Raw genomic sequence first — 23,277 nt, forward strand, 5'->3', positions numbered from 1 at the left:
GTATTTCCTTGCAAAAAATGTTTCAGGCATTAAATTGAAATTATACAGCTCCTGATTCCCAGATTCATATTGTCTGTAAAGGCGGCAGATTGGCACTGTGCTCACGTCATACTTCCAACATTCAGTCTGACACTTGCCCCGTTGCGTCTGTTGTGGCTGGGCAGGGATTAGAAATGGGCAGCTGGGAAGTGTTTGATTAACCTCCCTAACAAAGACTTAAGAATTAAATCAGGTGGAATTAAGTGTTGTTTTTAAGGGCTATTAATCCCAGTGTTGTCTGCTGTACATGTCGATGGCACCTGTCAGCACATTGACTGTTCCTTATGCTGATACAGTACATTTGTTCTTAGTCCATTAAAGTGCTGATCTGCTGGCTTGCTGGGGTGCTTTAGCTATGCTAGTGTAATGACTATCCAGACTGAATAACCTTTGTGTAGGCTGATAGCAAATTTTAGACAGTCATTCATGATCCTTGCAGAATTATTATTTCTTATTATACTGACTTTGACTTTTTAATGAAACAAGGCACATCTTTACATGTACAGTGGGTACAGAAAGTATTCAGACCCCTTTAAAATTTTCACTCTTTGTGTCATTGCAGCCATTTGCCAAAATCAAAAAAGTTCATTTTATTTCTCATTTAGGTTTTCTCTTGACAGAAAAAAAACAGAAATGTAGAAATTTTTGCAAATTTATTAAAAAAGAAAAACTGAAATATCACATGGTCATAAGTATTCAGACCCTGTGCTCAGTATTGAGTAGAAGCACCCTTTTGAGCTAGTACAGCCATGAGTCTTCTTGGGAATGATGCAACAAGTTTTTCACACCTGGATTTGGGGATCCTCTGCCATTCTTCCTTGCAGATCCTCTCCAGTTCTGTCAGGTTGGATGGTGAACGTTGGTGGACAGCCATTTTCAGGTCTCTCCAGAAATGTTCAATTGGGTTTAGGTCAGAGCTCTGGCTGGGCCAGTAAAGAACGGTTACAGAGTTGTTCTGAAGCCACTCCTTTGTTATTTTAGCTGTGTGCTTAGGGTCATTGTCCTGTTGAAAGGTGAACCTTCGGCCCAGTCTGAGGTCCTGAGCACTCTGGAAGAGGTTTTCTTCCAGGATATCTCTGTACTTGGCCACATTCATCTTTCCTTCAATTGCAACCAGTCGTCCTGTCCCTGCAGCTGAAAAACACCCCCACAACATGATGCTCCTACCACCATGTTTCACTGTAGGGATTGTATTGGGCAGGTGATGAGCAGTGTCTGGTTTTCTCCACACATACCGCTTAGAATTAACGCCAAAAAGTTCAATCTTGGTCTCATCAGACCAGAGAATCTTATTTCTCATAGTCTGGGAGTCTTTCATGTGTTTTTTGGCAAACTCTATGCCACTATGTCTTGCACTGAGGAGAGGCTTCCGTCGGGCCACTCTGCCATAAAGCCCCGACTGGTGGAGGGCTGCAGTGATAGTTGACTTTGTGGAACTTTCTCCCATCTCCCGACTGGTTTAGGGCTGCAGTGATAGTTGACTTTGTGGAACTTTCTCCCATCTCCCTACTGCATCTCTGGAGCTCAGCCACAGTGATCTTTGTGTTTTTCTTTACCTCTCTCACCAAGGGTCTTCTGCCACGATTGCTCAGTTTGGCTGGACGGCCAGGTCTAGGAAGAGACTTTTTCCATTTGAGGATTATGGAGGCCACTGTGCTCTTAGGAACCTTGAGTGCTGCAGAAATTCTTTTGTAACCTTGGCCAGATCTGTGCCTTGCCACAATTCTGTCTCTGAGCTCCTTGGACAGTTCCTTTGACCTCATGATTCTCATTTGCTCTGGCATGCACTGTGAGCTGTAAGGTCTTATATGGACAGGTGTGTGCCTTTCCTAATCAAGTCCAATCAGTTTAATTAAACACAGCTGGACTCCAATGAAGGAGCAGAACCATCTCAAGGAGGATCAGAAGAAATGGACAGCATGTGAGTTAAATATGAGTGTCAGTGCAAAGGGTCTGAATACTTATGACCATGTGATATTTCAGTTTTTCTTTTTTAATAAATTTGCAAAAATTTCTACATTTCTGGTTTTTTCTGTCAAGATGGGGTGCTGAGTGTACATTAATGAGAAATAAAATGAACTTTTTTGATTTTGGCAAATGGCTGCAATGACACAAAGAGTGAAAAATTTAAAGGGGTCTGAATACTTTCCGTACCCACTGTATGACTGTACACTTTTCAGTGTAAACTGAAGAAACTAGTTTAATTCCCACACCTGCTGGATCTGGGGAGAATGACACTAAACTCTGCATTGTACTGTACCTTTGTGAAGATGTTAGAGTCAGTACATTGCATAATATTTCAAATAATTGTATCTATAATGTAGGGCTCCTTTAATAACTGGGAAAGCCTTTTTTTCTTCGGGCTCTGGGTCTCTCTCCTCTTTACCCCAGGATCAGTGACCATCTGTCAGACCGCAGTGTTCAGTGCTATCCACCCGGGTGCTGTGGTCTGGGCTGATAGAACCGTGGGGAAGGGCTGGGTCACATGTGGGCCAGTTATTGATCTGGTCTTACTAGAGCTGGCATGTACAGTGGTAGTAAATAAATTAGTTAAAGCCACATTGGAATTTGTATGAAAATATTATATTGTTATGGTAGGTCACTGTTTTTTTTTGTTTTTTTTTTAATGTAATGAGCAGTTTCCTTGCTGGAAGACCAGTAAAGAGGATAATCACAGGGGCATTGAACCTGACGATCATATAATCTTCCTTTAAACCAGTCTGCTCTTAGCTTTGATTGATTCTAATGATGTATTCTTCATTTGTTTTTTTTGTTTTGCTTGCATGTTCTACGCTCCATCAACTCATTGCCAGACCCTCATGCAGGTGAGTTCTCCATTTATTCTCTGAATTTTTGTTTTTACCTAAAACACATTTGGATTAATGCACTGGGATGGTGCAGCGTAGTCCTCAGGGTTAGAACTGAACATTAGCAAAGTATGCCCTCAATCATTTACACAAAACAAGTAGAAACTAATAGAAACTCTGAACATACTGTAGATTGAATGGTCTGCATGGAAACAGGTTACATCAGCCCTTGCAGAGGCATAATTGCAGGGTGGAAAAACATAAATAAAACTGCAAAAACAGTTGACCACTAAGGATGCTTTGCCTGGATGAACATATGTCAGTCAGCTTCTCTTTTTGCTTTTTTTACTCTACATGCATTATAAAACATCTACATACCTTCTGGGCGTGAAATACTGAATGAGATATATATTTATGCTAAATACTGTAGTGTTTCATTGAATTTTGTATTTTATTTGCATCTTTGCTTTTACTGCTGCATTTGGACCAGCATGGCTCTTCTTTTCTCTATCCTTTAAATAGATTTATTGGTCTTGTTTCTTTTCTTCCTCATCACATCAAGCATGTAATATGCCTTGTGTAAACTTACACAGGACAAAAGGGCTACTCTCACTCAGAATGAGAAAAACCAGGGGAGCAGAAATCAAGTTAAAGTGCTCCAGCTACTGTCGCTATGGCTGGCTGGGAACATAGATCAGTGAAAGCATTTAACAGGCAAAAACATTCATTTTTAACACTAGATTTAATGGCTAAGGCACTTGGCTCTGCTTACTATTATATATTTCTGTATTTCATTCACCAGCTCAGTGCTAGTGTGGGACCATCCATAATGTATCAGCAGGTCAGTCAGTGCTTTATAATACAACATGAGCTTGAGAGATATGATCCATTTCAAGATTTTTGAAATTCCACACTGAATAAAAATCTGCCCGAGGAGATTTACTATAGTCTTACCTACTGTTTTGTAGACAAATATAGCTCTTAACACAAGTATTCATTATGACATGAAGATTCAGTCCTGAGCCTACATTAGATGAGATCAGCAGATGAAGACCAAACATCACATGTTTTTTTCTTGTTTCAAGTAGTAGTAGTAGTGTTTTCATTAACCTCAACATGTTAACCTCAAACTCAGAGGACTTTTCTTATAATAGTCATGTTAGTGCAATCTGTGCTCGTGTTTGCTTCTGAGACCTATTGTTAAATGTCATCTTTTAATGTAAGCATTAACAGGAGGCTGTCTGATTATATGTTCTCCTTCACACTGGCACAATAAAGCATTTAAAGAAGACTGTGGAGTAACTGCCAAGAATAGATAATATTAAACTCGAGATGTTGTAGTGTTCTGTAATATTGTACTGAAGTTGACCAGGTGACCAGGTTGAGGATTACTTGATGACGGCTAAACAGATGCAAGGCTGGGTATGTTCGCTGCAAAGCCAGTCTACCATATGAAGGCTTTCAGAGTGTAGTAATGAGATGTAATAATGAGATTTGGTACGCTCTGGGAGACATGCTTCATAGCAGACTAATCACCGCTTCCAGTGGGTACACCATGTGGTGTTCTAGCTCTGCAGGACTGCCTTTATGCTGACTTACCTACAACAGCAGCAGGTGGATGAAGCTTCAGGAAATGCTGTCTGTTTCATCCTCTATTCCAGTTTGTGTGTGTGTTTTTTCTGTCTCCCTGATACTCCATAACTGTTTTTTATTGGCTTGTAACGTTTAGAAATCCCTGTGTCTCTGCTTGATTAATAATTCACTGATGTTCAGGTTCTGCCTATATAACATCGCATGACTAAAAATAGGTGATCTTTGTTGTGGGCTTGAGAGATGACAGAGCACTAACCAAAGTGTGTTTTGTTCACTGTTGCCTCCTATGATTGTGATTTGCTATATTAAAAAAACAGACATCTGACAGCTAAAGGTAAGTGGTACTTAATGTCTTACAGATCTGAAAGTTGCATTGCAAGAAGATTTGCTGTGAGCAGAGCTGATGTCAGCGTAGAGGCAGTAGTACAGTGTTTGTTTGGAGATCCCTGGCTGTGGCCAGAGGGATTCTCACTAGATCAACTTCGGACTGAACCTCCCACCTTCCTCAGCAGGGAGGAGTGTTTAGGGAGTTTAGGGAGTAAAACTGAAGCAGACCCAGGCTCTGGTGTCAAAGCAGCGTGGTTGTATTTGGGTCAAGAGCAGCTACAGTACTGTGAAGTGTAGTCCACTGTTCTTCCACTGCACCCTGCTATGGATACATTGGCAGCTGTATGGTAATTAGTCCTAATCCTGAGGCTCTTGGGGCAGCAGACAGGTGGCTGTAGTGGAGCGCACACGTCAGTGTTGGAATTACACACCGCACTGCAGCGACACAATGTGTTGTGAGAGCTACAGCCCTTGGATTTCTTTTCATTTTTAAAACTTTTTACCTTTTTTGTGTTTTTCAATGTTGCTGGAGCGCACTAAACGTCTGAAAATGAAGATCTTTTGCCACTGGGACCAAAGTTTGGTGGGTTGAGTTGCATTACATTAGCTGTTTGCTGCTGTAGTTCCCACATCATTTTTGTAGCTTTAACAGTTGTTTGTAACAATCTGGGAATGTCACAGTTGATGGCTTTCTACCATACAACATATACACTGATATTCTTTTTTCCTATCATCCTAAGCATAGCCTAGTGCTGTGATGAGGTGATGTTTAATGTATGTACACATGTTGAAATTACTATTTTCTAATGCACAGTTATGGACAGGCGTGTTGAAAATTGCAATCATGTGGAATATTTTAAAATGATTTGTCCATGAGTGAATTAGTTGATCAACAGAAAACCATTTTTTGCCACAGATGTTTGTGATTTGGCCCAGATTTGGATTTCCTTTTTGTTACAGTCAGTGGCTTTAGTATGAAGATGTGTTGTTTCACATTTAAAATTTGATGCCTGATGAAGGATAATAACAAAAAATAAGTTGTCTCTAAAAAAACTGATTGCTGACTGAGAATCAAGGCTTTATTTCATAGGTATACAAGTTACAGTGGTGGAGATCAATAGGTTCTTTTATTCAAGCATGCGATAAGTAGTTAATGGTGTGCTGGAAGCTGCTGTGAGTACACATACTAATTTAGTGGCTTGTGCATGTCTTTATTTTAAGCATAAAGGCTAAAGTGACTGGGTGGATTTGGTCTTTAATCTGGATTACATGCATGCCAAATCGAAATTCATTGTGGATAAGTTAATATTCCATTCTTACTGCATGTTAGATTGTATTTAAAATGATGTCTTAGGACACACTGTGTCATATTTCTCTTTATTCAAATAAATGTTTAAATACTTTAATAAATTATGATTTTGAGCTTCTTATGGCCTTTAAATTTAGAAATGACTCCGCCCTAAGCCCTGTCTAACTGCATACTGCTTTCTGTTGTTGTATTAAAATGCTAGATGCTATAAATCATTAAAAGGTTAGAGGCTAGTTTCACATAAATCACACTCCATTTATGTCATACTTTGTGTCGCATTCACATCTGTTCAATTCAATTCAATTCAATTCAATTTTATTTGTATAGCGCCAAATCACAATACAAATCATCTCAAGGCACTTTACAAAAACTAAAACTAAAAACCCAACAATTCCCTTATGAGCAAGCACTTGGCGACAGTGGAGAGGAAAAACTCCCTTTAACGGAAGAAAAAAACCTCCAGCAGAACCGGGCTCAGTTTGGGCGGCCATCTGCCTCAACCGGTTGGGGTGAGTGGATAGAGCAGAGAGAAAAGAACAGCAACAATAAACAACAAATAGACACTGCAAGTTGGTGGGGCCAGTAACTGCACATCAGCGATAAACAGCTCCAGGACCAGGGACACCTGCAGAAGGTACAGAGAGAGAGAGAGAGAGAGAGAGGGAGGGAGAGAGCACAAACTAGGGGAGAGAGAGAGCACAAGGTTAGTAACATTCAAACATTCATCTGTTGAGTTATGACATGCCCCCGTGTGACGCACAGAGAGATGGCATCCAACTCCTATGTATACATGGACTCAGATGTGACCATTTCCACATGATCACAGATTGTATGAGGGTTTGGTTGGTTTATGAACTGTATGTACAGGACTGTTCACAAGGAATGCTACTAGTATTCCAGCAGCAGCATGTATGCACCCTTCACTACAGAAAAGGTGTTTCATTTCCTGTTTGACCATTTCAAGGTTTAATCAACATCCTGCCAACACCCTGCAGGTCTGTTAATCTTTTATATTACAGGGTTCAGTTTTTGGTACCTGTGTCTCTTTCTCATCTCTTTTAGGACTTTTCATATGATGATTCAAAGGTGGAGTTCAACGTGGATGCTCCTAATGGTGTGGTGATGGAGGGATACCTGTTCAAGAGGTCCAGCAATGCGTTTAAGACGTGGAACAGGTAATGAACATGGACAAATCTCTACTGTAATATTAATTAAAGATGCAGTACTGTATATCCATTACAATACTTTATACATAATAAGTGAATTACAGAAATTTATGTGTAAGAAGATTATGTTGTGCAACCCTGGCAGCCATGCTGTGTCAACTATACTGTATATTAGAGAAGTACAGTATGTAAAGGCATTATATATTTTTGTAGATATTGTTAGTGACAATTTGATAATAACATTAAATATTGTGTTAAACCATTAGAATATAGTAGTAATATTATATAATAAATTTTATTATTATTACTATTGTTATATTGTGATTTCCATACTTAATTTTATTGTAATGTTGACTCTTACTGATGTAACAACTCAATTTCTCTAACGATGGATTAATAAAGTGTTATCAAATCAAATCAGTTAAGGAATCTAAAGCAATGCAATGCATTAAAGCAATAAAATGTCTACTGTACTGTTACCAAATGATTACTGCTTTGTCCTCATGTAATCACGGTTTTGTCAGCCTGTTCCATTCATCTTTTCAGAATATTCTGTTGCCAGGAGGAAAACTCATTTGACCCTGTGCTTTTACCTGTCCTCAGTCCTTCTTATTGTGGTTCACTCTAACCCTGGAGCATCTAAGGAATATCCATCTAAAATATGTTTTATTTAAATCCCTCTCTCTCTCTCTAGGCGGTGGTTTTCCATACAGAACAGTCAGCTGGTCTATCAGAAGAAGCTCAAGGCAAGTCCACATACGCACCTATCAGCCTTCTCTGGGGTAAAGCAGACTAAGAGGTTAAGTGTGACTTTAATGGATGAATGTTGAATGTTTTTATGGTGATCCTCACTCAAATCCATCATCACTCACATTGTGTCTGTGAGATAAAATATCTCTGCTGATATCTGAGTATTCAGTCTGGAGCTGACACAGAGCAGAGGTCTGTTTGATTCTCAGCTCATGTTTAATTCTCTGTGTATATATTTCTAATGCTCAGGGACTCTAAGGCTCTGACTGTCTAATCATGGAGTTGGTTATTTGTGTGTGCTGGGGCTGTTGATAAGGAGAGAAATGAGAAGTGGTATGTGTGTTAGCAGGATTCTCTGACAGTGGTGGTGGATGACCTCCGGCTGTGCTCTGTTAAACCATATGAGGACATCGAGAGGAGGTTCTGCTTTGAGGTTGTCTCTCCCTTCAAGTAAGACACACCGTCACTGCTCATGGACTGTGTTCAGGATCACTCACTACTCACACTGTAGTGTCTGCCACTGTACAGTGGTGTCTGAATGTGTGGGTTTAAACAATTCCACAATGTAACATAAAAAGAAATAATGTTCAGTCGATAAGGGAGGGATTTTAAACACAGTTGTGCTTTAGTAAATCATCATATCACTACTAGAATAGAATACATAGTTTTATTGTAATGTGCATAATGACTTGGTCATACAGTACTGCTGTGATATGTTTTACAGGAGCTGTATGCTTCAGGCAGAGTCTGAGAAGCTAAGGCAAGCATGGATTCAGGCAGTTCAAGCTAGCATTGCCTCAGCTTACAGAGAGAGCCCAGATACCTACTATAGAGAGGTAAGTCATGATTCTTGGCCATAAACCAATTACTTACTGATTTGCTTTATTAAGAGTTGGAAGAGAAGTTTGTATGTTAATTGAGTCCTTAATTCCCACTATAACAGAATAGTAGGATCAACCCCAACTGCATATTAGTCCAAAACACAACATGCATATTGATGTGGCATTTTGTGATACTAATGGGTGTTTGTTGTGTATTTATATTTAGCATCTGGACAGAACAGCCTCCCCATCCACCAGCAGCATCGATTCGGCCAGTGAACCACGGGAACGCAGCACCCGAGGGGAAACCATTCTGCAGCGGATCCAGTGTCTGCCAGGAAACGAGCACTGCTGTGACTGCGGCCAGGCCGACCCTCGCTGGGCCTCCATTAACCTGGGCATCCTGCTGTGTATTGAGTGCTCCGGCATCCATAGGTAGAGTTCAGAAAAAAAAAAAAAAAATTTATAGTTTTGTTTATAGTTTATTTTTATGATTATTGAAAAAAAATCCAATTTAAATTTTGACCTTTTTTATTAACTCAAATGCAGCACTTATTTGGCAGTATTTATACTTTACTTAGGTAGCTCATATTCTGCTACTTCATATTGCTACTTTTTCTCATTTGTAAAAAAATCTATCTCATCTAACAAAATTGGCAGAACTGTTCACATACAAGGAACAAAGCTTGATTTTTGTGTGCTCATTAAGTAAATAAGTAATGAAATAGTAAAGATTGTATTTTATAAAAACATATATTAAAAAATATAAAGTGACCATCTTCCAGAATAGATAACATCAGCTCCACTTAATCAGATAGCATTAAAATACTGCTAAAATGTTAATGCATGGTGATAGTAATACAATATATAATGTGTTAATCTCTGAAAGAGTTTGTACTGCAGAAGAATTATTTTTATGTTTTATATTTTATGTACATGTTGCTAAGAACACATCATTTTTATACAACAGGGTATGGCTAGTGGGCAGGAACACTGCATATGTAAAGTTAAAATTTGCAAGTAAAATTAATTAAAATAAGTTTTGAGTGCAGATAAAGGATCTGATTACTTCTTCCCCCACTGCGTGTGCTGTGTGCTTGCTGGCTCTGAGAACAGGAAGTGGTGACAGCTTTCTGTGTCTTACCTTGTCCTGCTAAAGGCACTCAGCACATTGTGCCACACACACTGCTGAATGAATTAAAGTGCAGTGCATTGTTTATTGGATCATTGTGGCTTTGGCTGAGAGTTTTCATTGAGGCAGGGAAGTGAGGGGAAGTGATTAGGAGCGGCTGCAGAGTTATACATAGTGAAGAAGTTTTTGAATAGTCCTGTTCATTGTTAGAGCCTGGGGAAATGATGTAATGTTATTGAATGAAGGCATCCTGCCACATAGAAACACATTCTCCCATTACCCACATCAGTGCACTATGCTCATGTTCTGTTGCATCACACTGTTGCGTCATTCAGTAGTTTTCAAAAAAAGAATGTCCCTCTGGAGTTGTGCAGACTTTTAAAGTTGCAATTATCATTGCTTATGTAATTACAAACCCTACCCATATGTGCACCCACTTTGGAATACTGATGCCTCCTCTTTGGGCTCGTCTTCTCACAGTTAGATCACGACATGAGACATGGCTTGTTGTTACAATGCAGGATAAATGCAGGGGAAAAACACTATCATTTTTTGTCTAATGTGCCACCGTTGCTAGGATATCAGACAGCTTAATCGGAGGAACTTAGTGATTTGCATGACATTAGGAGTGGCTTCTCTCATTTCTCTTGGGATAACACTGCTGTGATTTTAGATCCTTGTAGCTATTTGACCAGGCCACTTCACAACACCATACTGCCTGACTTATCTGTAAACCTACTTCTTTCCTCATTTGAAGAATATAAATTACTTCTGTTTACATTTATAGGGTGCAGTGTGTTGCCAGTGAGCTGTTGGACCACAGAACATAAAAGGTACATTTTGACCTGAAATATGTTTTTGTTGTAGGAGTCTTGGAGTTCACTGTTCAAAGGTTCGCTCACTCACACTGGACTCATGGGAACCAGAATTATTAAAGGTACAGTTTTCCTCACCAGTGTCATGGTGAATAAGTTGTTAGTGCTTTATTTTTGATATTTTGAGAATAACCAATATCTAAGCTTTCATTTCTGTTAATAAAATTTTTTTAAGTGCCTTGAGATGATAGTAGTGTGATTTGGCACTATACAAATAAAATTGAATTGAACTGAATTGAAAATTCTGGGTTAACTTTATTATGTGCAGCATGATTTCTACTCTACATTAAAAAAACAATTCGGTGCTGTTTTCTTTATTGACCTCCCAAAAGAATTTAATAAAGTTAATCACAAAATCTCCCTTAACAAATTACATTCTTATACCACTGTTAATTGGTTTCCTACTTATTTTGAAACCTAGAGTGTTGTTGCTGATGGTGCAGAATCATGCCCTCTTCATCATCTACACTGATGCCACATAGGTCTAGTCCTTGGTTCATTATTTTCATTGTACATAAATAATAATATAACATATAAACTATATGTCTGCACTTCATTATAGAGATATTCTGGTCTCAATGGTATTGATCTCATTTAAAAAGACGATGCCCAACTGGACCTTAAATAAAAGTCAGTGGAGAACATTAATATCATGCCTCTTTTCTTTCAATATAGTTAATGTGTGAGCTTGGAAACAGTGTCATCAACCACATCTATGAAGGCTCATACCAAGAACAAGGTTTAAAGAAACCACTACCATCCAGTTCAAGGTAGGAATTTATGAAATACAGCTAAACTGTAGAAATATGTTCTTTATTGAACTTTTGATCACTATGTTTTGTTTTCCTGCAGGCAAGAGAAAGAGGCTTGGATTAAGGCAAAATATGTAGAGAAGAAATTCCTGAAAAAGCTAGGCTCCACAGAGATCCTCATCAATGGAGAGAGAAAGTTGCAGCGGCAGTGGAGTGCAAAGAAGTGTCGGAGACACAACAGTGCCACCATGGTATCCAAAACACGGCGAAGATACAGACAAGAGCCTGGGAGAACTTCCACCCTATCTTCAGGTACTTCAAATATGCAATGTGTAAAATGTGAAAGATTTAGTGACAACTAATGGTGAAATTGTAGAATGCAACCCCACCCCCCAGTTTTGGTACAGTGGCGGTCACTTTTAAATCAGAAGACAATTCCCTGTCTAGAGCCAGTGTTTGGTTTGTCCATTCTGGTAGAAATATTGTGGTGCAACATGGCTGCCTCTGTGAAAGGAGACCTGGTCCCTATGTAGATTTAAAAGGCTTTTAGCTTTTAACGGATCCCTGTCTGGATTTTCTATATGTACAATGTGGCACTTTCTTTTCCTAAATACAGTGGGTACGGAAAGTATTCAGACCCCTTTAAATTTTTCACTCTTTGTGTCATTGCAGCCATTTGCCAAAATCAAAAAAGTTCATTTTATTTCTCATTAATGTACACTCAGCACCCCATCTTGACAGAAAAAACCAGAAATGTAGAAATTTTTGCAAATTTATTAAAAAAGAAAAACTGAAATATCACATGGTCATAAGTATTCAGACCCAGTGTGCAGTGACACTCATATTTAACTCACATGCTGTCCATTTCTTCTGATCCTCCTTGAGATGGTTCTGCTCCTTCATTGGAGTCCAGCTGTGTTTAATTAAACTGATTGGACTTGATTAGGAAAGGCACACACCTGTCCATATAAGACCTTACAGCTCACAGTGCATGTCAGAGCAAATGAGAATCATGAGGTCGAAGGAACTGCCCAAGGAGCTCAGAGACAGAATTGTGGCAAGGCACAGATCTGGCCAAGGTTACAAAAGAATTTCTGCAGCACTCAAGGTTCCTAAGAGCACAGTGGCCTCCATAATCCTCAAATGGAAAAAGTTTGGGACGACCAGAACTCTTCCTAGACCTGGCCGTCCAGCCAAACTGAGCAGTCGTGGGAGAAGAGCCTTGGTGAGAGAGGTAAAGAAGAACCCAAAGATCACTGTGGCTGAGCTCCAGAGATGCAGTAGGGAGATGGGAGAAAGTTCCACAAAGTCAACTATCACTGCAGCCCTCCACCAGTCGGGGCTTTATGGCAGAGTGGCCCGACGGAAGCCTCTCCTCAGTGCAAGACACATGAAAGCCCGCATAGAGTTTGCCAAAAACCACATGAAGGACTCCCAGACTATGAGAAATAAGATTCTCTGGTCTGATGAGACCAAGATTGAACTTTTTGGTGTTAATTCTAAGCGGTATGTGTGGAGAAAACCAGGCACTGCTCATCACCTGCCCAATACAATCCCTACAGTGAAACATGGTGGTGGGAGCATCATGTTGTGGGGGTGTTTTTCAGCTGCAGGGACAGGACGACTGGTTGCAATTGAAGGAAAGATGAATGCGGCCAAGTACAGAGATATCCTGGAAGAAAACCTCTTCCAGAGTGCTCAGGACCTCAGACTGGGCTGAAGGTTCACCTTTCAACAGGACAATGACCCTAAGCACACAGCTAAAATAACAAAGCAGTGGCTTCGGAACAACTCTGTGACCGTTCTTGACTGGCCCAGCCAGAGCTCTGACCTAAACCCAGTTGAACATCTCTGGAGAGACCTGAAAATGGCTGTCCACCAACGTTCACCATCCAACCTGACAGAACTGGAGAGGATCTGCAAGGAAGAATGGCAGAGGATCCCCAAATCCAGGTGTGAAAAACTTGTTGCATCATTCCCAAGAAGACTCATGGCTGTACTAGCTCAAAAGGGTGCTTCTACTCAATACTGAGCACAGGGTCTGAATACTTATGACCATGTGATATTTCAGTTTTTCTTTTTTAATAAATTTGCAAAAATTTCTACATTTCTGTTTTTTTCTGTCAAGATGGGGTGCTGAGTGTACATTAATGAGAAATAAAATGAACTTTTTTGATTTTGGCAAATGGCTGCAATGACACAAAGAGTGAAAAATTTAAAGGGGTCTGAATACTTTCCGTACCCACTGTATATAGATGATTTATATGTTACTCATGGTGGTCGTGGAATGGTATACCTTCACGTTATTTCCACAGTTTTCTTACATCATAAAGTACTGATATTTTGCTAGTCCTTTACAGTGCTTTACGGTGTAATTCCAGTGGACAGTACATGAGAGGCACACACTGGGCCTCTGTCTGTAATGGTCCTTATGTCTTTTTTTTATGTGGTGTTCTTATTTGTCACTTTCATTTCTGTCTAACAGCTGCTGCTAAGTTCAGACGAGACTCCCTGTTTTGCCCTGATGAGCTGGACTCCCTCTTCTCCTACTTTGATACAGGATCAGGGCCTCGGAGTAAGTGGCTCACTAATATTAACATTGTGTTCCTGAAAACTGGCAATATCACGCCTTTAACTATAGATTTTAACTCAGATTAAAACCAGACAGCATGTGGATAGCGTGCTTGAAACTTGTGTGAGGATTCGCATAAGTGTGTGCCTTTAAACAATGTCATTCAGCCTGAAAAAGACAGGAATAACTAATGTGTCCATGTTGTGGCGTCTACCGGTCCGGCAGGCCTGAGCAGTGACAGTGGGTTGGGAGGCAGCACAGATGGTAGCACAGACATCCTGGTGGACAGCATGGTGGACAGCGTCACAGAAGAGGGTGAGTACAGTAGACTGTGTTTAACAGATGGTCCCTACAATGACAGATATAAAAAACACATATATTGCATGTATCTTATGTTGTTATTATACATATAATCTCCTTATACTGTTCTCAGAGTGTGAGGGGTCTGAGGACTCGAGTGGTGAAGCTGAGCTGGAGGCCGAGCCAGAGTCATCAGACCAGGAGGACATTAGGGACCTTCATCCTGGAGCGCTGCTGTACAAAGCCTCGAAGGCCCGCAACCTGCCAGCCATGGCTGAGGCACTAGCTCATGGGGCTGACGTCAATTTGGTCAACGATGAGGATGAAGGGAAGACACCTCTCATACAGGCTGTGATTGGGGTGAGTCAGTCACTAGAAAGGATCAAATAGGAAGCATGTTATGTTTATGCATTTCAGGTAATGTTTTAAAAAGAACAGAAACAAATAAAGGAGTACTCCACCTAGTTTGCAGATTATGGCCACCTCTGGGGCTAATTAGAAGGCTAGATACTAGAGATTAGAAGTCAGGAAGTCTTGACCTCTGCTGCTTTATTTTGTGTTGACTTGACCTTTTTTTTTTAAATCCATCTCATTGCCCTCCAACATAAGGGAAGCACAAGTACAAAACACTGTGATCAAGGGATGTGCTGGTGCACTGAAATAAATGAAATAAAAACTGTAACATCTGGATGATTTATATTAGTAATGTAACATTATAATGCAAAGTTAATATTCTTCAGTTAATATTTTTCTTATGTCTTACATTTTTATATGACCTATCTCAAAAATGAAAAGTACACCCTCTAACTCTCTCATACATGTTAGGCAGTCATGAATGACAAATGTATATACTGTATTAAGTGAAAAGTGAAGGATCAGTGGGTGACTCCATGCAGAAAATAGTTTTTTGTGTGTTTCAGTGACATTTTGCAGAGTTACACACAGTGATGTCGTACACCTATCAAGTGCTGATGGCTGAATTGTCAGTAGTTCATTGATGCTGAGGTTGAAGAGAGTCTGTCAAAATCCAGGCCTGTCAGCCACAACAGATGCACACTGACAGCCAGATATTATCCAAAATCTTAGTCAAACATCTATGAAAAGCTTTATGGCAAAAGGTTTGTCATTTGTATTGTTGAATACTATATTAAGTTTTCTTTCAAAAGATTTAAATATAAATATATAAATATAGATTTTAGAAAAATCTAGTGAAATGTGAAAGGTCTGATAGTGATACCTGCAACTTAATTAATACTCAAACAAAATCATGTTTGAAACATACAAATATATGAATAAACTTTTTTTTACATTCAGTAGTATATCTTGAACATGATTTAACCAGAATGAGATTTATAACAGGGACACAGTAGTATGTGGTGATGATAAGTTGAATCGAAGACAATTAAAGCTGAATTAAACAAAATTATCAGTAAGGTATTAATTATGAAAAGATCAGCCTCCTCCAAAAACCACCAGAAATGGCCCTGCTGACAAACAGTAACTGGAACTGTGTGAAGATCAATTTTAAATACAGTTTTTCTCTCAAAAATAGTAGCAGTGTTTTGTTGTCAGGCCCAATTTAACTAGTGTTGCTTTATTTTAGGGTTCGTTGATCGCCTGCGAGTTTCTGCTCCAGAATGCTGCTGACGTCAACCAAGGAGACGCGAGAGGGAGGGGCCCCCTGCATCATGCCACATATCTGGGTCACACAGGGTGAGTCATAAGAGGGACAGTGGATGTTTATTCCTGGCTGTATTTATAGCTACTTCACACACAGTGTTTCAATTTCAATAAAACATGCTTTGTATGTCCAGCACAATGAGCCTCATGCAACAACCTGCTCATATGAACAGATGTGTTTTTAAGTGGCATGTACGAGTGATACTTTTTTTGTGTGTTTAACTCTTAGTTATCTTCAGTAATGTCATACTACCATGCTGTTTTCATAACATTAGGTTGGCAGCTGTAGCCTACCTTTTTTATTTTCTGTTTATTTCAGGTGTTCAGTAAGACTTTTGACAATTCTACATATGTTATAGTTTGGTGTATTTAATTTCTGATTTCTGGCAGCAGGATTTGAAGGTATGCAGTGTGGAATTCTTCTTTTTACTCTTTAGTAAGATTTTTGTGAATGAAACTTGCCAGCACACAGAGAGCAACACAGGAGCCTGATATGATAGTTTTAATTGGGTGTCAGTTATATTGAGTAATAATATAATATAATATAATAATGATAATTAAATCTTGTCTTCATAAATGAGAGAAGTGTGTACTTCAGAGACTGTTGAATCTGACTTAAGACAAGCAAACCTGACAGAAATAGTAGGAGTAGTTTAGGAATTGTCAAAAAACATTACTGCATGACACCTATTCTCTGTAACTACCTCTTGGTGTCACTTGCTTTGGAAATGACAATGACAATGGTTGGATGCATGATTATTACAGTTGATCTCTTTTGTATTTCCAGGCAGGTGTGTTTGTTCCTAAAAAGAGGAGCTACACAGAACGATGGGGATGAGGATGGCCAGGATCCTTTAAGCATAGCTGTACAGCAGGCCAATGCAGATATAGTCACACTGTAGGTGCATTTATGTATCTTCTGCAAACTTTTCATGAGTTTTAGTTTCATTTTTTACTAGTCAATTTTAACGTTCTGTCGCCGTTTTCTTGTTTTCCCTCCTGTTTTTCAGGCTGCGATTGGCCAGGATGAATGAGGAGATGCGGGAGTCGGAGGGCCCCTTTGGACAGCCAGGTCAATACCCAGTCAGCAGCCCCACTGAACAACAGTATAGGAAATGCATTCAGGAATTTATCTGCCTCAATATAGCAGAGTGCTAGAAATCCGGTCCAGTCAGGTTAAACTACTGTGTAAAACAAGTGCAGGTGCTGCCAGTAGATATGTGACTGAGAGACACCTGCTAGGAGCCATGTGAATCACGCTTGTTTCCACAATCTGATGACTTTAGTCCAGAGTCAGGTCACACAAGAAGTCACTTTCAACCTCCTTTATATGATGTCATATTTGACTTTTGCCAAAATATCAATATAGGTGAGTGTTGTGATGTGCTTATTGGCCCAATTACAGCAGTCTTGAGAAATCACTGCCAGGGAGTGGTTAGCCACTTTTTAAAGATTTCCAGCACCAGTCTATAACAATCAAAATTCATCAGCAAGGTATTCGGGACCAACTTTTCCCTTTATTCAGAATTATTAGTGTATAGGGTGCTCTGAACCAAAGACCTGCTGCAGCTCATTTGTCCCAACAGTTAGAGGTTTCATTTCATCAGGTTGTTATTCTAGTGCTAAGTGGGAGGAGCTGTTTCAGTTGCCCCCTGGTTCCAGAAGTAAAAGTCTCATTCATTTTACTCATAGTCAGTATTATAGTGAACAGTTGGAGCACTTGGCTTGGCTTGTCTTAGACTGGTGTGAATCTCTGCCAGTTAAATAACTGATAGAAAGACAAACAACTATGTTAGAAAGGTCTTTTTGTGTTGATGGAGTTAAGTAAAACAAGCTCTCAAAATTCAGGGTAAATTCTGTGGTGCCTTCTTTAGTGAAAAGAGAAATTTTTAAAACCAGTGATCATTGTTACATTATCTAAGAGTTAAGTTACATCGAGGATATTGTTTGAAGAAAAAAATGAAATGGGAGTACAGAATGAGGAAAATCATTTTTGGAACCAGTGTGCCCTCCCTCTCTGTAGCTCTATATAGTATTTGTGGTACTGCACAAATTGATGATTATAGGGTGATGCAGCCTGATTCTGAGTCAACTGATTTTGTGCTTGCTATTTTTTTTTTTTTTTTTTTTTTAATAACCTGAGAATCTGAATCTGTTGTCCATGCGAACTCATTTATGTGGTAGAGCACCTTGTTTTACTCTGTGATGGTCATGAAAGTAGGTGAGGCTGTAGTAATTGTGACTGAGAGTAAATGATCATAAAATTATTTTTCTATGTTAAGAGATTGAAGCTTTTATGTTTAATTAAAAGCAAACATGCACTTTTTCTTACTAACAGTAACATGAATTGGGTTTTTTTGCTCTTTCGTCATACCTTCGTTTTATTTGTGTTTGTGAAATAGGTTAGGATGCTTTTAATTTTTTAATTTTTTTTTTTCGCTGTTTTTATTTATGATGAAACTCCAGAGCAACAGTGCAATGATTCTTTCAGTACAGATAATCTGTATTTTTTGTATTATGTTTGACAACAACGTAGAGGGTATATTTTTGAGCTGGATGTATTTTGTTAGATTTTATTTTACTGAGTGCTCACACATGTAGTGCCAGTATTATATTCTTAATATGAGATAGAGAGCTGGTACTCAGTTTCATATTATATAAACATTTGACATAATTCTGCCATAAAAACTGCAGTGAAAGATGAAAATTTGATACATCACACTAACATGTATTACTGTATATACAGTATTTGTGTGCTTGTTTATGGTAATTTGATGTGTCTAGACCAGTGTTAGGGTTCTTTTTTTTTTAGTGCATGGGTGGCTGTTTCTGAGGTTTTCCTTAGCTCTGTTCCTTTTGTTTACTTCTTAATCCCAGTATATGTGAATATTTTAAATGTAATATTATTGGTATTTGCTGCCAAGCAGTGCATAGAATGGTACTCATGACAGAAATCACTGATAATGGACAGAACATATCTTTCAGTCTTCCATTGACTGGATAATGACCCAATTTATACCCATCTTAAATGACCCCCTGCGTAGCTCACAGTAAATTGCAGTGATCAAGAACATGCTAGACACAAGGCTTAAAACACTGAACAAGCTCATTTGTAACTGACAACTGCATTGTGTGTGTTAACTGAGGCAACATTAACCCAGAGAAAAATATTTTTCCAAAGACGTTGTTTGTCTTTCAGAGTTATGGAAATTAGGGGTTTAAATTTAACCAAAGACTAGAAAAAGTTTTCTAGAGGGTTAACAAGGGTTTCTTTAGGTGACTGGGCGTTCTTTATATGTTTGACATGGTTCGCTCTTTAGACTGATAATGTTCAGTTGCTATGAAATATAAAAAGCCACACAACTGTGTCTTAAAACTGATATGGTTGTCCTACAGGCAGTACAGTGGCATCACGAGAATTATCTGTCTGTCCTTACAAAATATTTGGCCCTGAATGCTTGGTAATAGTACTGTTCTACTAGTAGTAGAACTACTGCCGCAGGAGAGCTGCTAGTGAATCCACTGATCATTGAAAAATATTTAATTAAATTGATTTGACCACATATTTTTCCATTTTGGAACACAAAACAAGAAAAACACTCATTTTTGGACAGCGTATTGGTATTTGACTGTGCATGGCTGAAGCCCTTTAGCACTGAAATTCACATTGTAATGACAGAAAGAGCAGCTGCTTTCACTTGTTTACTCCTTTCCCTTCTTACTTTTCAGTTTTAGGATCAACGCATTTTGAAAACATATGTTCTTTTAATCAAGCTCTTTTTAATTTAGTACAGTGTTTCACAAATGTTCATAAAAAGCAGATTTTACTAAAAGAATGATGTCAACACAAACAATCATGAACATCAATCCATCCAATGACTGTGTTGTACAATACAGGGTCTCCAGCGTATCAGTCAGTGCCTCAAGTTGACTGTTGTGTATATAATCTAAAACTGACATGTTGCCTGCTTTGCTTGCTTCTAACATGCAATTCTCAACTTTCTTGTATTTTTTGTCTCTGATTGTTTTCTGTTCAAATTCTTTGCCTGTTGTAAGAGAACGTGTCTCTCTAAATGTACCGTACCTGAGCATACTAACACTGCTACTTACAGTCTGTTTTTGACTCGGTTTTTCTTCAATAACTCCTTCCAGTGTCTTCTAAAATGATACTGAAAATAAATTGAACACGTACGTGACCAAACATTAACCTCTCCCTTTGCTTCTTCTTTGCTTCATGTTTCTTTCACAGCCTTTTACTACATCTAACAGCATTAACAAAGGTCTAACTTCATGTGCACTAATTATGGACCTGATATGTGATGTCACAGAATGATAGATCATATTTATTGTGTTAACTAGAATATGAATGTGTTTGAGTATGTATGAAAGGAATCAACACTTTACTTAAACCCCTGTCATTTTTATAGCAACACAAGTATATTCATAACAAATGGTTTATTACATGATATACTGTAGTTGTAAACAGGGTATTTGTGTCAATTAAGTGTATCATCAGTGTAACTCCTGTGAAGTATCTGTAATAGTGTATGAACAGTGAATAATTGGTTAATAACATTATCATTATCAGATATATTGATATTTAATTACATATGACTACATATTTTAAATTTAATTACATTTTTTAGATGTTACAGTTGGTGCCAGTGGTGTTTGTCTTAATCACTATAAATGCTTCATACATTATAAATTGATCTGATGCCTTGTATGTAATATCCTAACCTTAATTGCACACAGATAAATGCAGTGGATTAAAAAATACTGTATTTTCTTTTAAAATGTAATGAAGCAGCAAAATAAGGTTAGTGATGTTGCACAAGGGCCCAGACACGCTTATAAGTTAACTCTAAGAAAATGTCCATAAACAACCTTCCCTCTTCATGTTGAATGCTTAAAAAGTTATTTTATAGCTAATTGCAATGCACCCATTAAATTGAAATACACAAAGTAGTTCAAAGGTGTACTAGTAAGTAGAGTAGTTAAGTAAATGTACCCACTTTTGACCACTGGAGTTATAACTGTTGAACATTGATGTACATTAAAAAAACTAAAACTGCCCTTTGCCTAATTATAATTACATCATAATTACATTAGTATATTATAAGCCATTTATTATAAAATCGCAACTAGATCATTTGTTCATCTGCTGATTATTATTATTTGTTGGGCCCGTATAATGTATTTAAAAACATCTAGAACATATTTCAATTTAAAAGTGCCATCTTTAAATGACTTTTTGGTCTGACCGACGGTATTTACTTACCTCCCTAAAATGGTTCAGATAAAGAATCATTAAGAAACCTACATACAATATCTCCTCATACTGCTTGAACTCAGTGATCTCTCCCTGTTTTTCACACACACATGAAAAGGGAAAACCAGGAATGCTCCTTCCCCTTTTTAATTAGCTGAGCCTGGGAGTTCTCATGGGACACAAAAGAGTTCAGCTGCTTTTGTTGCTGCCTGTAGATTCAGCTGTCACCATGGCCACAAGAAAAGTAAAGGCTCAGTATTTGTAAAGTTCAAAGAAGGAAGCTTCATGGTGCCTCAGCCTGGTTTCGCTCCTCCATTCATGAGGCTTTTTTTTACCCACTGCTTTTTCTGCCCTATTTCCCTTTTGCTTGTATTCTTGACTTTCATATAAAAGATGTTTTGGATGTTCATAGACTATATTGCCAATTTTTTGTAACAAAAGGGATTCATGAAACATTTGTAAATGTAGAAGTCAAAAGCAAGATATTTTTTATAAGTTTGTAAGGAAAAGAAATAGGGAAGGATTTTTACTTTTATCTTTCACATCTGCTTTTGCTTTTAGCACATTGATAAATATGGTCCCTGATCTTGTGCAAAGTGCTCAAGTGTGATATTTTTTCTCATTAATGTCCATTGTTTTCTTCATCAGGAGATGCCACATACCTTGACATCTTCCGAGAATTTTCCCACATGGCATCCCACAACCCAGAAAAGCTGAAACGAAGGAGTGTGCACTTCCGCCATTCCTTCAGGTAGTCCGCCAAGCGTCTGGAGAGGAAAAACATCATATACTTGAAAAGTACAAACACCCACTTTCCACATATTAGTCACAGTGATCCTAAGAAGAAACCCGATACTATTAGCACATAGAAAATACTGCTTAATGCATTTTAAAATACAGTTTAAAAACGTCAAACTCCAATATTATTGTGTGTCTGTTTATTCTGTACAGAAATGTACACAATCTAGTCTTTACAGTGCATTAATGTGAAGAAATGTCATACTTGTAATGTGTTTTTTGTTCATTCCGTGTTTAAGATAGCTTCTATCTGCAAGAGTCTCATGCTTGTCCTAGATTAAACTTTTATTTTGATAGGATTTTGTTCTATGAGGATTTGCTGGCCTTTTCCTCTTATGGGATGTGTAATATTGCATTGCTTTTATACAGTGATAGCTTAAACTTACAATGCCAAGCACTTCTTTTGTTTCATTTCCCGTTTTTATATAAATCATCATTTGTTTGCTTTGTTTCATTCTCATCCATGTCTGAATTCCATCTATAATTTTGCCTGTGTGTAATGCATGCACTTGCTCCCATTATACTTCACATTTAAACTTGAATTCTGCTCTCTGGATTAAAAAAAAAAAAAGTCTCATATGATTTATTAGTTAATACTAATCCACAATCTTGACGTCACAGTGCTATTTTCTTGATGAGCAGAATGATTTGATATGAATGTGTTATTTTGCTGGCTGGTGACTATGCTGGTGTAGTCTTCGTAAAATTTTGTTTAAATGTACTTTGCAGTATCACTCTGAAATGCAGTGCTTGTGTTAATGTGTACATGCTGGAGAAGCAAAAATGCTAATATATCTGAATGAACACGGATACTGATGAAAGATACGCAAGGAGGCAAATAAACGTGTTTACATACTTGCAAGAGATTAACTCTCCTTCTTTGTAGCTGAGGCACCAGCGCCCTCAGGTGTTGAAATGTGAGATTAGCGACTCAAGTAAATAAATAAAAACCTACCATGAAGCATTGAGGAGTTCAGACTTACTCTGCCTTGACCATTGTGGAATATTCATATAGCATTTATTTGATGTGAATACAGTGTAACCTCAACATAATGAAATGATTTCAAATGTTAGTAAAGTATAG

The 23,277-nt window shown here is 38.3% G+C and overlaps 1 protein-coding gene across 3 annotated transcripts in view; it reads left to right on the top strand.

Moving 5' to 3' along the window:
• Positions 1-23,057, top strand: part of LOC113145175 (arf-GAP with coiled-coil, ANK repeat and PH domain-containing protein 3-like) — a 61,472-nt gene extending 38,415 nt beyond the window's left edge. For 2 of the 3 annotated variants that reach the window (XM_026331603.1, XM_026331606.1), the window contains 16 exons: positions 2,853-2,864; positions 7,138-7,250; positions 7,936-7,987; positions 8,341-8,441; positions 8,716-8,827; positions 9,039-9,247; positions 10,812-10,881; positions 11,495-11,589; positions 11,672-11,883; positions 14,057-14,146; positions 14,360-14,458; positions 14,577-14,803; positions 16,047-16,156; positions 16,911-17,021; positions 17,134-17,195; positions 22,044-23,057. In XM_026331603.1, the coding sequence (XP_026187388.1) occupies positions 2,853-2,864; positions 7,138-7,250; positions 7,936-7,987; positions 8,341-8,441; positions 8,716-8,827; positions 9,039-9,247; positions 10,812-10,881; positions 11,495-11,589; positions 11,672-11,883; positions 14,057-14,146; positions 14,360-14,458; positions 14,577-14,803; positions 16,047-16,156; positions 16,911-17,021; positions 17,134-17,195; positions 22,044-22,150 (1,782 nt within the window). In that variant the 3' untranslated portion in view covers positions 22,151-23,057. The remainder of the gene's footprint in view (positions 1-2,852; positions 2,865-7,137; positions 7,251-7,935; positions 7,988-8,340; positions 8,442-8,715; positions 8,828-9,038; positions 9,248-10,811; positions 10,882-11,494; positions 11,590-11,671; positions 11,884-14,056; positions 14,147-14,359; positions 14,459-14,576; positions 14,804-16,046; positions 16,157-16,910; positions 17,022-17,133; positions 17,196-22,043) is intronic. The other variant, XM_026331605.1, reaches the window with a different exon arrangement.
• Positions 23,058-23,277: the final 220 nt, after the last annotated feature.

Source organism: Mastacembelus armatus, chromosome 7 (assembly GCF_900324485.2).
Source record: "Mastacembelus armatus chromosome 7, fMasArm1.2, whole genome shotgun sequence".
In the NCBI taxonomy this organism is placed as follows: domain Eukaryota; kingdom Metazoa; phylum Chordata; class Actinopteri; order Synbranchiformes; family Mastacembelidae; genus Mastacembelus; species Mastacembelus armatus.